Genomic DNA, 14,670 nt, shown 5'->3' with positions numbered 1-14,670 from the left:
CAGAGCTAAAACATAACTTCAAAACTTGATGCTTCCAGATGTGATCCAAGACGAAATGGAAATCCTGAGCAGATGCTGGTCATGCTCCATAGGGATGCATTATACTGTATATTTGAGATGATGTAAAAACTTGCTTTTGCCAGAGTCTACCTTAGACGGTCCATCAAAGGGGTGGCTGGCGGAACTGAAAGCAAGAATCACATATTCCCATTAAATCTGGTTTTGTCTGCTATTCTCACTAGTAAAGTTGATCAGCATTCCGATGCTGGACTGTGCTTCACTTGGAATAAATAATTTATAAACACTGATTCATTGTTGTGATATTCACATTCAACATCTTGTGAAATGAAAAGCTGTTTGAAATAAACAAATCCAAACTTCAAACCATTGCTTCCAACTAAAATAAGTCCTCTAGCCATAATATTGCTTTGCATATAGTTAAAAAGTCATGTCGTCTAAATCAGGAGAGAAATGTGCACAGTGAAAAGTGAAAAAAAAGTAACAGTTCTATACAAATTTGTTGGTGGATTTTGATATGAGTGGACAACAGGGGATGGACCTGATGGAACATGTGATTTGATGGACTGGAGTCATTACTTGTGTATTATTGTGATGTTTCTATCAGCTGTTTGGACTTTCATTCTGACGGGTGAGTAAACTTTCAGCAAACTTTAATTTTTTTTTGGTGGACTTTAAGGAAACTTTCTTAATTGCAATGCAATTTATAGCCAAATTCTTTCAACTGATGAATATACAATTTTAAATGTGCTTACCCTTATGAAACAAAAATATATTGCAATATATTGGAAAATATCATGTAATATATTAGGCATATATTCTTATATATATTTACATTTTTCCAATATATTGCAATATATTAAAAGCGGCAATCATTTGTATATTTTGCATTATATTATATAATATATGTATAATCAATATATTATTAAATGCATTCAAATATATTAAATATTAGAAAATAAAAAGGGAAAATAATATATTACAATATATCACAATATATTTTAAGAAATATATTGGTAAATATATTTTTCTTTCGTAAGGGTATTTATGGTAACTTATTTTTAGACAAAGAAAAACAATCTCACCCAGACCAGGAGACTTCAAATCAATGATTAATGCTTCATATTATGCTTCGGTTAGACCCTGCAGCTTTTTATTAACATTCATGCTGTATCCAGACTTGCATAATTCATTTTCAGATGTCTAAAATGACTTATTCAGAGGAGAGAACACCTGGAAAGCGCGACACTCCTGTACTGGACTCCATTCATATTATATGATCCAACATTGATGATAAACCGTGGGTCACTTACGATGCAGAACCAAACAGGTGCTCTTTGAAAATGAGTTTCATATGATGTGCTGTCTGGCCAATTCACCAGCAATTAGTTGCTCAGCTGTTATTCTAATATTAGTGTAAAATGAAATGGTTTTGCACAGGATGGAGCGGGGTGGATTACATTAACACATAGTCAGGCCGAACACAAAATGTGGTACAAGTTTCTATCGAGGTCGGACACAGTCTTGCTCAGACTGCGGAAAACCTGCCTAGACAATGATCCTAAAAAGCTTCTATTTATCTGTGGGGATTTACTAATAGTAGGACAGATGGGACTGCTGTGAGGGGAGGGTGAAGAGTTGAAACAGTTAAACGTGGCCGATCCCTCCACACCAGTGCTGCTGTCCGGCACACGAGAGGGTCCATATGGACACAGGAGAGTATTAGTGTAACGTTCATCTATACAGAGGGGGAAGGGAGTCAGGCAACAGCTTTACCTCTCATCTTCTTAACATGTAATGAAACGGGGTGATTTGGATCATGTAGGATGAGGATCTTGCTGAAATTAATAGGAATGCACTTTGCTAATGCATTCCTTCCAGTAGTTATTGTGCCAAAAATGGCTTATGTTTGTTGCTAGAGGCTTAAAAATATGAAAACACCCAGATTTCCTGTTAAAGGGAATTTGGTGTCAAAAAGTGTGCTGCAGGAAAGGTTTTCAGTTGGGAAAATTTTACTTTAGTGAATATTTCTAAATATTCTGTTTCTGTATAGAGAACAAGTCTTGGCTACAAACAATAATTGGAAAATTCTCAGCATTATTTCACAGTAAAGAAAGATTTTGTGACAACATGCCCCTATAGTTTTAAAGCAAGACAGTTTAGGTAAAAAAAAACAATGTTTATTTGAACTTTAGACCTTTATAGTCACTATGATTCAGAATCTCGTTACTTTTATTAAGAAGCAAAAAAGTACCACAACTCTTTAACAAAGCTATTTTGTATATAGCATACATAGTTTTAATTACAGCCAGGGATCGTTTTCACAATTTTACAACTGTTTTTTAGAAGTCAGTTTCTGTGTGGACAAAAACCTTAAAGTCTTGGCTATAAAAATAAAAATTTTGCCCGAGGATAAAAGATGCATGTAATTTAACAGACACTGAGATTTTCTGACAACATGCCCCAATCATTTTAGTAGAGTTTTGAACTAAAGGTGTTTAAAAATAGCAATATACAAAACAATTTCAAGTTAAAAACACATTTGACTTTGACTGAGATTTATATTTTTCCAGTAAAACAATCCCGGGTTTCCCTGTTTGCTTATAGAATCAGCCAAATATATCCAGCAGTTTAGATCCTTGCTATTACTTTTACCAAATAACTTTTGTGCTAAGTGAAAAGTTTGACAGCTCTCTGATATTACTTTTTTGTAAAAGCATTTTTAGATACATCTGCAAGCTCCACGAAACTCAATCCTACCATTAGTCAATAGACATTGCGGCGAATAAAATCAAAATATGAGCGTGCAGTGGTCAGTTGAAAGTCTTTACCCTACAATAACGGAGTATTACCACCGTCTAGCCCTCCTTTCTAGTCTAGTCAGCGAGAGGCTTGACGCAGATGTCAACAACCAGGGTAGACCTACAACAGCTGGTATAGGTCTAAGCTCATAACAAAATGGATCAACAGGCACAGCTATACGACAAGCCACCGAGACTACGGATGGACGCTTTATGGATATTATTAGTCTGTGGGGCTTCTTATTAAACACAAATCACCGAAGGTTAAGCAGCTGCAAAGCTTCTGAGGTATTTAAAATCCCCCCCTGACTATTTCCCCCTGACTGTGCAGAAGACTTCCTGGTGTGGATTAGAGGCTGCAGCTTCATGTGGTGTTGTGGCTACATACCTTCAGTCAGTCAAAACCCAATCTGATGTGAAGTTTTCCTTCTCCCCGGGCTGAGAATCGCCAAAAGCCAAATGGATGACGGGAGAGGGAGGAAAAAGAAAGAAAGAAAGAGATCAATATGAAGATAAAGTGTGCAAAACTTTGTTGGAGATGAATCGTGGATAATGGGAGAGAATGACGGAGGAGAATGGATGGATCTGTCGTTTAGATGAAAAGAGAGGTGAAAGAGAGAAAATCAACCTATGACACACAATCTTTAAGAAATATCACCCTCAGCTCTTATTGGGCCATCACACTCCCAAGAGCAATGATTTCAGTGAGGGCGAGAAGGTGTGTGTTTGTGTGTGTGTGTGTGTCTGAGAGAGAGGCAACATAGTCTTGGATTTCTGTCACCAGAAACGTATGCCTGTGCTTTTAAAACTTTATATTTCTGAAACATTACATTCCATGAGAGGAAAAAAATTGCCTCTTTTTTTTTGGCTCATCGGCTCTCGAAGGGTCTGTCTAAGCTGAAACATACCTAACCACTCGACTTTCTGGTTTCTAACCAATATGGCAGCAATTAAAGGCATATGTGGATTGTCATATAAGAGGTTTTCTATAGAAGCATATACAGACATGCATATCTGCATAGTATCTAAACTTATTTGGCCTGTTTGGCTCATTTGAACTGTAACCAATATAAAACTGAAATGAAAGTAGGGTGCACATATCGTAAGTAAAAAAAATAAAATTGATTAAATAATATAATAAAAGCATTTTTCATTTTAAAAAGTTTACATGTTTAACCAATTAGAAATTAGGTGACATCACTAGATGTCTACAATCTTCCTGACATGACAGTAGAAAGTCTCTCACTCCTGAAATTACTCTGTATTTCTCTATAGAGCACTGTTTCTCATTCACTAAATGTGAAATAGTAAATGAGAGTGACCAATTTCAGACTACTCTGTTCAAATATTTAAGTTTTGTCACCTCTAGTGCAGTTAGCTCTCAAAAAAAGGCAATTGAAATAAATTTTTTTTTTTTGTTTTTATGATATAGTTGTGATATATAAATCTATAAAACATGACTGATGATGGTAGTACTCAAGTTGATGTAAACTCCAGCATACAGTGATCGTGCAGATTTCTGTTTACAAGCGTATCAATTTGGCACAAAGACTAATCTTTGGTGCTCATTAAAATGCATTGGGAAAGATTCTTGAAATATGTTTATTATCTTTTTGTATGTAAATAGAATGAATACTTTTGAAGTTTTCTTTGGGGGTTCAAACCTTAAGTGGGGGGGGGGGGGGGGTTCATACATTACCAGATCTCGTCATTATTTCTTTATATGCTTGATTAAAAATTTTAATAAAAGTGCCATACACCAATGCATATGCACAGACCACTCTATCTTGTTTTCATTTGTGATCTGAAATCCTTGTATAACCAAATATTTAGCTAAATGGAGTTGTTTAAAGTACTAGTCTAATCCACTTTGCAAGAGGACCAGCACTCACATGTTTGAACAAACTGCTGCTCCCTACTGACAGAAAACAGTAATACAACATTAGTTCTGAGTATGATCTGTAAATGATATTCCGACTAGAATTTTCAGATAATTATTTATTAGAATTATTACCAGCAGGCAAAAGCTACCATTCTCTCCAGCAAGATCCAGACTACACTCTAAAGCCATTCCAGGGAAGCACAGCTTTACGCTGGACTGAAATCCAAAATATATTCTCTACAAGCTTCAGTATGAATTTGCATAAGGTGACTTATAATGGTGGGGTTAGTGCATCACACACACATACACTTTTAATCGCATAAATACTGAGTAAAGCAGTGCAATTCAAATCTATTGCATTGAATATTTTAATTCTTAAGAGGCTTCTCTTAAATCATTTAGCTTTAAATATTTTCCAATTGTCCAATAGTATATGGGAATTCAAAGCAACAATTTGTGTATGCTATAAGGTCAATGTGCCCTAATTCATTTTATATCATTTTATATACCGATTGCAGTCAAAAAACCACATATCTCAACAAATCAAAATTCTTCTTAACCATTTATGGCAGAAAAAGAAGCAAGAAGCATTTGGTCTGGCATTAGACGTATTTTGAGTAAATATCTTTGTAAATGCTCCAGTTGACAGCTGAAAGAGTTTGACAGATCTGTCCTGAAAGCACATGGCTAGAGGTTAAAAGAGCAGATGTTTACAACAGTTTCGTGGGTTATAAAATGAGGCTTTGTGTAACAGTCTTGAATTTCTGCTCTGTTTGGAGATTAATAAGCAAAAGATACTTTAATACAAGGTATATTATATCACTACAGTGTGGGTGGAATGTACTATAAAAAAAACTTTGAGGCACATTTCCTACGCTGGAGCAGAGAGGTCACCGATTATAAGCTGGGAAATATATATTTTTGCATACATAATGTGTGTGTGTGTGTGTGTGTGTGTATATAGATGCATTTTAAATACTTTTCTTGGGTACATTATATAAGTGAGATCAGCAAATTAATAATTCATCAGTAATTCAGCAAGCAGTACAGCCACAAAAATAAAAATAAGCTTTAGTTTTATCTTGTGTGCAATTAAAAATATCCATCTCTAAAATCGAATTATAAAATCAATCAGATAATCAATCAGAGTTCAGTTCAGTTTGGTTACACGTGATTGAATAGTGACTCGTCTCACAGGGGTTTGATTTGCATTACGATTGACAACCAGCTCCTGTAGCTGTAGAGCTCCGCCTCCAATGAAACAGAAAGCAGGGCACACGGGGGCAGAGCAGTCCACAGGCCCCTCCCACAGTGGGCGGAGCGAGTGGGCATCGTAAAACGTGACACGCCCCTTCTCAAAATCCAGACACACTCCTAGTCTCGGAGGCAGTGGATAGGTGACGCCAGCTGGCGATGAAGGCCCGTTGCCATTAGTGAAACCAGACTCTCGGTGCTTGGCATTGGCATGATGGGAGTTGGCAGAAGAGGGCAGGTAGATCTTGCCCATCCCCATTGTGAGAAAAGAGAAAGGGGGAGGAGAATCTGACGAATCCTCTGCTCCGCTGTCATGGCCGCTATCCGGATCATATCTATCACACAAAGAAGATAGATTCAATACATGAAAAATGGAAATCAAGAACATTGAACATGCTGTTTGTCCTTCAAGTGGAGTCGGAAATATCACAAACATAACCAACCAAGCGAAGTCGTATTTTCATGTCACAAACTCAGCATTCTAGTCGAGACACATTATATTGCGCTTTATACAGTAAAGATTGTTTCAAGGCAGCTTCACAGTAACAAACTGGAAAACAATGATGCAAATAAATTCTAATTTGGCTGTAAAGCTGCTCTAAATAAAACAATAATGGCACTATTCAGCTCAAGTCAGTTCTGTGTTGATTAATTTTGGTTCAGTATTATAACTTATAGTTCTTACATTATGTGAAACAAGTTCAACTAAAAAGTTCCAGTTTTGGTGTTGCAAAATTCATCAGTTATGAAATGAGTTCGATTGAGCTGTAAAGCAGCTCATCCAGCTCAGTTCAGTTCGAGCTTTGTTCTCATCCGATAGTGTCAATGAAGTCAAATCAATTCTATTATTAAGAATCTTTTCTTTTAAATCCCAACTAAGCAAGCCAAAGGCGAAACTCCATCAGGCTAATGATGATATCTTTCATAATTTTGAATTTGAATTTGGTTTATTGTTCATAATATCATTTTTTGTTTAGACTAGTGCCACGCTATGGTTCTGACTTGAATACAATAAAGGTTCTTTATTGGAATTGACGTTTCAATAAAAACTTTTAACATCCATGGAACCGTTCAATTACACAAAAGTTTCTCTACAGTGGAAAAATCTTTAGATTTTTTAAAATGTTTTAACACTAGGGGAAAAAATCTATTATCAATTTAACCAATTCTGGTCATAATAAAAGCAAAATTGGAAGTATTACATATTATATCTTAACAACAACAGTAACATATCTACTTACTATTCCACTTTGCATTTCATTTCTGCCTTTCCATTTTGTGATTTTGTTCTTACCTTGGACTGGCCATATCTTGAGGCAGATGAAACCATTCCTGAAGTTTGGATTCCAGGCCCACACCAACCTGTAGAACAGAGCCAAAGACAAAAAAAAAAAAAGATAAAAAGTGATATAGAAGGATTCACAGGAGATATAATATATTTGTCTTATTTACAGAACTTGCCTTGACCAGATATGAGCCGGGCTCCACTGAGCATGCCCAATAATGTCGACCCTGTGTTATGGCCACATCACCCACAACCAGATCAGCTGTCAGGTGACAGGAAGTAAGGGCCCGATCGGCCGCCTGCAGCAGGGAGAGACCCGGCACACTGCGGGCACACCGCTGCTCCTTACTCAGCACCAGTCTGTCCGCGTGCAGACCCCAACGAGAGTCCAGGTAAAAATTCAACACTGTCGGGGAGGCGGGAGGAAGACAACAGCGAGGGAATACAGGAGGAATTGTGAGGAGGATAGAAGAAGAGGGGAAAGAGGGACACAGAATTAAGACAACAAACGGAGGGACGTAAGAGTGGGTGAAAAGGGAGAATAGAAGTATGCAAAAGGAGGACAAGGCATAAATACAGCATTCAGGAAAACTGTAAACAAGGAAAGAAGACAAAGAAATGCACTCTGGGAAAAGCAGGGTGAAATCAACACTGCAAAATGAGGAAGATTTGCATTTCAGCAGACAGGCAGAGAAGAAAAAGGTGTTTTTCCTCATCAGTATTTCAGAGTTAAGGTCTATTCACATTAAAAATGAGTTTACTTCATCTTAAAAATTAGATTCATGTCGTTTTCATTCATAGCAGAAGCTAATGTTAGGGTTTTGTCATGAAAATCTGCCTTCTGGTTGGATTTTGCAAATCTTAGATTATTATTTGTAACACGGGCCTCCGTTTAATGTTATTAATAAAAATTATGGAGCATTTGCTCATGGCCACATTTACAAAGCGAATGGAACAACATTCACATCAGATCCAAATACTTCACTACATTGAGAGTTTTGTGTGGAAAAGAAACATACTGGTGGTTTAAAGAATAAATGACTCAAATAATCAAATGATGAGGGAAATAAACAAGAAAAAAGATAATAACAAAGAGTTTTAAGGGCTATAGAAAGGGAACAGGAAAGGTGGCTGTATAGCACTGTTGTCAGAAAAGCTGGAAAACATGGAAAAACCAAAGGTTGTAGAGAAGGAGATGGGAATGGATAAAAAAGAAAAAAGATAAAGAGAACAGATGAGCAGATGAGTATCATTTGGGAATGTATTATGTTGGAAAATCTTCAGAAGGTGTTTCATACCTGGAGCTGGTGGTGTGTGTAAATATACTTCCTCACTGTATTCGCCGAAGCCGGCCTTGTTGCAGCCTCTCACCCTCAGCACATACACACTGTCCATCTCCAGCCTGTCAATCACCGCACAGGTCCCGGTCACCTCCTCCAATCTCTGCCAGCCCCATCGAGCAGCAGCCAATCCCCCGCGAATCCCCCCTCTTGCCCCGCCCCCTGGCACCACCCCCCGCCGCCGGAATTCCACAGAGTAATGCCAGGCAGGATTGGATTCTTGAGGCAAGCGCCAACACAAGAAGAGCTGGTCGTAGGCGAGGGTTCGCTGGGTGTCAATCACAGGAGCGAGAGGGGCTGATGGGATAGGTCATTTTGGTTTTGCAAGTAAAGTAAGATCCAGTTTGCACCATACTATCTTATTTTCAGATCCATTACTTTTCAATGTGTTTATTTACTCTCATAACTTTCTGTGAGCTTTCCATGAAATCCAGAGCATTATTGTATCTCTCACAACACAATACTGAATCAAACTGACTCCAGAATGAAAAAGTTTTGCAATCATGTTTTTTTAGTGAATCAAACACATACATACACCTTACGTCTTAAATCAGTGTAGTGCTGATATGATAACCATAATACATATTATGGATAAACATTAAAGACAAACATTATGAGTTTTTTGGCAGTATTTTATAAAATGTTAGTGTTCCTTTGTTCATTGTCCTACCCTGAATGAAGTTCAGATCTGTGAGGAGTTTGAGCTCTCTGGAAACATCAAGCTGGAAGTGACGGAACGAAGGATCAGCAGAAAGAGAAAACCGCTGCACAGATTCAATAGATTGGGCCAATCTACCAGAAAGAGAGGTCATTTTTTCTGATTTATTTTCTGCTTTCAGATTTTGGGAACAGACATCAGTATTATCAGCAGATATTAAGGTGTGTTTGGCGTCCCACCTGTTGTGTGTTATTCTGGCTGCGTGCACAAAGCTCGATGGGTCATTTTCTTTGAGCAGCTCTTGAGTGAAAGCTATCAAGCCGGCATGTTCCAGCAAGCTGCGTTTTTCAGCCACCTGATTGGCCAAAGCCTCTGCCCTTCTCTGCCGTGAGCTTTCCAAAGCCTGGGCCAGCATTGTCTGCCGCTCGGTTAGAAACGCCATTATCTCCTTCATGCAGTGAGAGAGCTGCTCTTTGGCTGATACACTGTTCACCTGCATTCATGCACACAGACAACCGCTCAGCATATCAAACACCTGCTTTCCTTTTGTGACAAAGAGGGGGAAAGAGGCCTTACCTCAGTTTGAGTGATTGCATTCTCCAGTTGTGTGATCTGAGTCATCACCATTTCCTGATTGGACAGGATAAAGTTCATCTCCTTGGTGATCTTGTCCTAGGGTTTAAAAACAACACACAGTGTAAAAGATTTTTTACTTTATTATAATATATTTCATTATAGTTTGGCATAAATAGTAGAGTAGAAATGTCAGAAAAGTGAGTTTGATTCATGCATTGAAAATTGTTGTGATATGATGCATTCGTATTTTCATAACATTTATTTTTAGCATGCTATAGCCCACTTGTGATCAGATTTTGAAAAGCTTTCAAACATCATTGTGAATGAGAAGTGTAATTTTTGCTCATTGGATCATTTAGTGACCTCATATCCCTTGAATCATGGGAATACTGTCATCCTTAAGAAAATCCTGTCCTGTCAGAGTAAAAATGATTCACTACAGAAGGATCACCGATAATGGAGTGTGTGTTTACTGTGATTTCCTGGCTTTCAAGAGTTCATAAACCATGGATCTAAGACATGCAATTAATAGACTTACACATCACCGCTAAACAAACTGAACACAAGCGTAATGTTTTTGAGGGATAAACTCATCTGATCACATGACATTTCCCCATTGTTTGTTTTTTTAAGATGTTTTAAAACCCCACACAATTACATTAACTGCATCTGAACTGCCATTAGGTGGCACTGTTGTTGCATTTTAAAGTTCTCCTATTATGCCATTTTTAAGGTTCCTAATTTCATTTTGGGAGTCTCCTACAATTGGTTTACCTGCATGCAAGTTCAAAATATGCTTTTGTATTCTCAAAATATGCATTTAATATCACCTAATTTTCCAATGATTCATTCAAAGCTGTTCTAAGATTCAGCCTACTCTGCTCTGGTTGGTCAGATGGCCCAGTCTGTTGTGATTGGTTTACCGTGTACAGCGCGTGTCATCACTGATACGCCCATTGCCATAATTCCATATTTTGAACCCTTGATAGAAAATATAAACATCTATTATTTATCATAATTACAGGTTGTGATTCAGTGGAGTCAGATGGGTCAAATAAACAGTGTACTGAGCCATCTTTCAAGAGCAAGTGTTCTGTGAAACTCCCCGAAATTAGAGAAGCACTCGTCAGTAAAATGACGGGAACACAAAAATAGATTGGTGTTGTACTACTGTGTTACAGTGGGAAATTTTTTTACTACTGATTCTTGGCACCCTCATCTTTCAGAAGTGGAAATAAAACAAATTAAGTGTAGCATAGGACAGCAACTTCTCAACTACAGCGTTTGAGGGCAGGTCAAATTAATCACGGCCAGACAACGTAGAAGATAGGCAGGCATTATACAAAATTCTGTTCTTTCTTTTGGGAGACAATAAGTTTTATTTATTGTGCACTTTCAGCTTTACAACTTTGCAGATACTTTACATTCACATTCAGCTACATTAAACACTGTATGAAAGGCAATATTCGAAAAGGCATAATAGGAGCACTTAAATGAACTTTTTTTGTTCATTGGCTTCTAAAAATTTATTAAATCAATTTCTTTAAAAGAGAAAACCATGGCAACTTAAAATGACAGTCATTTATGCTAGGTAAATCATTAAAATAGAGGTGAATTGAATTGATACCTTAAGAGTCTGGTAGGCTTGGGTGACAGGTGCAATCTTGTGACCCGTATGGATCCTCCGCAGCTTACAGAGTGAACAAAGAAGCATCTGACATGACTTACAGTAAAACTGCAGCCTCTCCTGGTCATGTTCTGGGCATGTCAACACCTAGAGAGACGGAAAGAAACTTTACGATCCTCTGTTGATAAATGTAGTCGCATCTTCATATTCATTTTGTGAATATTCAATTTCGTTCAGAAACACAGCATATTATGGAAGTAAAATGGATTATAAAAATCAGTTTATGTTAAATAATTCATCCGAACCTGGACCTCAAGGTGTGAGAGGTAATCAGGTAGTAATCCTAGGTGCTCCAGGAGAAGCGGCTTACCTTTGGCCTGAAGTTGAGGGTGGGCTGAACATGTTCGTGCTGGGCGCGTGGAGTGCCCCAGGGGTGGTAGAGTTTGAAGCACTCATTACAGAAGCTGGCTCTGCAGTCAGTACAGCCTTTGGTGGCCTCCAGCGCCTGTGGGGGTTTACAGAACTGACACATCACAGCCACACTGCCCAAACTCACTGTGTGCCTGTACCTACAGAAAGCAAGAGAGAAAGTGCAAGATCCTTCAGTAAAGCATTTGTTTATTTGTCTGCATGTGGTTTTATTCATATAGATTTAGTAACATGCTTGGTAAATTCTGTATTCAAGATTTTAAGATTATTAAGTCACTAATTAAACAAATAAATAAGTATAAATCCCCAAAAAATATATAATATATTGTATATTTAATATTCTACTTAATATTACCAGATCACTTATCAATTAAGTAAATAAGTATAAATGCTCAGATTATATTATATTTCATTACAAAAATATAATATCATGAATTTAAGTTTCAAATAACTAAAGTATAAATACTTAAAATATATTCTTTCGTTTTAAATATATAATTTTAATGTATTTGAATGTGTGTATTTATTACCTTTCTACAATTCTCTCCAGTGTTAGATTCCTCATGCACTCAGCCAATCCTCTCTCACCTAGTTCCACATCTCGTCCGCAGGGGACGCAAGGAAAAAGCATGACAAGTGGAGGGCCTTCCTTTCGCCTGCGGCCTGGGTATGTCCCAGAACCTAAACATACGCACCCAGTGAGATATACTAAATATATTAACCTGTTTACATGACATTGAAGATGGTGCATGCTCTTTCTTGTCTGTACACACCTGAGCGCAGCAGGCGGTCCACTCGGTCAGACTTGGGCATGGGTCTGCGCATCTGCCGTGGGGACCGCGTGTTGGGGGTAGAAGCTGGCGAGTTGGGCTCCGGGGGTAGCTCGGGCTGGGGATACCCGCTCTGAACCAGCACCTCGGAGGCACACATGAGACACACGCTGTGCAGGCAGGGAAGTACAATGGGCTGCTTCACAATGTCCTTGCACACAGGACACAGCAATTCCTGCTCCATACTCCTCATATTGGACTGGAAAAAATGAATGGAGGGTGAAAAGAAAGAGGATGAGTGAGAAAAAGGTAACAGAGGAAGAAAGATCTTACAAATATTGACTACAGTAAAACACCATTATAAAAACACAGCATAGGCTACAGTTATATTACGAGAGTTAAAAGTGTTGTCAATTCTAGCTGATTTAATGCATCCTTGCAAAAAAAAATGTTTTAATTACCTTCATAAAAAAAAAATAAAAGATCTTACTGACCCCACACTTTTGTATGTCTATAAAAATGCTTCATTGTAATGGTGCAATCAGACATCTAATCAGACTTTTTTTTAAATGTTTCCTGAATACACAAATAATTTGTGCAGAACAAAACAAATTTTAAAAATCACAACATAAATTATCCACATGTTCCCAGATCAACAACCATAACCCTGAATGTACCTCTAAGATGCTATTCCAGGCCCTGTTCCTAAACTCAAGCCAACCTCTAATATAAAATCAATATGTTTGATAAGGGCGGACTTGGGTTAATCACATAAACCCTTATAAGAACTTTTTTATTATTATAAATTAAACATTTTGCTACATGCTTGCAGCAAATAAGCTATGCATTTTATCAGTATGGCATTCCCTGGGAGCAAACCCATGGTTTTAGTGTTACTAGCGTCAAGTTGAACAACAAACTGAACATTTTAGAGAATGCCACCGCCAAATAATCCATAAATTTAGCTCCTTATGTCATATTTGGAACAGAACATTTGGACTCTGTGAAGAATTATGATGTCGCTGTTGCACACCGATTTAAAGAAAGAGGAAAGAGGTGGATAAATGCGTAAAGAGACTAGATTTTCATGCTGCCTTTATACCTTTATAAATAGCTGTCTCTGGTGTACTGCTACAGGCCTGCACTGCTCTTTAAAAATGGATAGTGAACTGATGTTCGTGATTTAAGCAGACAGCTGGGTGACACTGGAAGCTCTGGAAGGCCACAGTGACCTTGTCCATCAAACTAGCACCGTAGAGACATATTTGTGGTGACTGTTTGAAGACTGACTGAGCCTTTTTTTTTTTAAATGCATAAACAGTTTTCATCTCCACAAAAGCATACAGTATGCACAAATCATTAAAAAAAATGAGTTTGGTAACTTTGACGTAATTATAGAAATTCTATAATAAATTGAATCTGAAAACCATTTCCCATGCAAATAAAATAGGCTTGTTATTATTGGTTAACCACTGGCCTGTCGCATTCAATGGAAATATAATTGTAAAATCTAACCTATATCTTTTCATTTTAAATCTTAGTTTAAACATCAAAACGCATGCTTTAGGAAGGCCTATAGCAGCTTATTTATTAGCACTCTTGGGCTTCTGTATCGTCGCGCGGTCGTTCAAAGCAATGTCAACCCGCACTATACGTCACCCCATCCCGCAGAACCAACGTTTAACCGGATTTTACTTCAAAATAAACGCGACTGAGGTTTGAGCTACAGACATGAGCGTATAACCGGTTAGCACGGCTCGTGCCGTATTCGGCAGCGCCCTTACCTTCACCTGAAATCTGGGCGCCATTACAGGAAGCTGACTGCTGTCTTATGACAGCAACTGCTGTCGCATACCACTGCGACTTACCGAGATACACACACACTTTTGATTGCAATGAATGTAAAGACTGATTGCAGGTTCCAGGCAGCTTATTAAATTAAATCAATAAAGCAGCGCATGCAGAAGAAGCTTCACACTGCCACATGCACGATGCGGATTAAATGCATTCTCTCATTTTCTTGCAAAACG

General features: G+C 37.9%; 1 protein-coding gene across 2 annotated transcripts; it reads right to left on the bottom strand.

The window, feature by feature from the left end:
* Positions 1–4,802: 4,802 nt before the first annotated feature.
* Positions 4,803–14,541, bottom strand: LOC127935323 (tripartite motif-containing protein 46-like). Of its 2 annotated transcripts, XM_052533101.1 has the most exons (12): positions 14,425–14,541; positions 12,644–12,899; positions 12,401–12,551; positions 11,812–12,010; positions 11,442–11,588; positions 9,815–9,910; positions 9,478–9,731; positions 9,251–9,372; positions 8,539–8,877; positions 7,417–7,646; positions 7,250–7,317; positions 4,803–6,290 (listed from the first exon to the last, which is right to left on the bottom strand). In XM_052533101.1, exons 1-12 carry the CDS (start codon positions 14,446–14,448, stop codon positions 5,852–5,854), a joined length of 2,325 nt encoding a protein of 774 aa, XP_052389061.1. In that variant the 5' UTR covers positions 14,449–14,541; the 3' UTR covers positions 4,803–5,851. The 2 variants fall into 2 exon arrangements, with proteins under 2 accessions (XP_052389061.1, XP_052389062.1); XM_052533102.1 differs by lacking the exons at positions 4,803–6,290; positions 7,250–7,317; positions 7,417–7,646 and adding an exon at positions 7,952–8,396.
* Between the last annotated feature and the right edge of the window lie 129 nt (positions 14,542–14,670).

The sequence above is a fragment of the Carassius gibelio genome, chromosome A19 (assembly GCF_023724105.1).
Source record: "Carassius gibelio isolate Cgi1373 ecotype wild population from Czech Republic chromosome A19, carGib1.2-hapl.c, whole genome shotgun sequence".
Taxonomy (NCBI): Eukaryota; Metazoa; Chordata; class Actinopteri; order Cypriniformes; family Cyprinidae; genus Carassius; species Carassius gibelio.
The sequence above is the reverse complement of the archived record's forward strand: the minus strand, read 5'-3'. Positions and strand labels throughout refer to the sequence as shown.

Bases quoted from the DNA above. Each gene is read 5' to 3' on its own strand.
- LOC127935323 (XM_052533101.1), bottom strand. From the start codon at position 14,448: ATGGCGCCCAGATTTCAGGTGAAG. The intron at 7,318-7,416 runs GCAAGTTCTGTA...TCTGTTCTACAG, and splicing joins CCGGCTCATATCTGGTCAAG to GTTGGTGTGGGCCTGGAATC. The intron at 6,291-7,249 runs GTAAGAACAAAA...TTTGTGTGATAG, and splicing joins CAAGATATGGCCAGTCCAAG to ATATGATCCGGATAGCGGCC.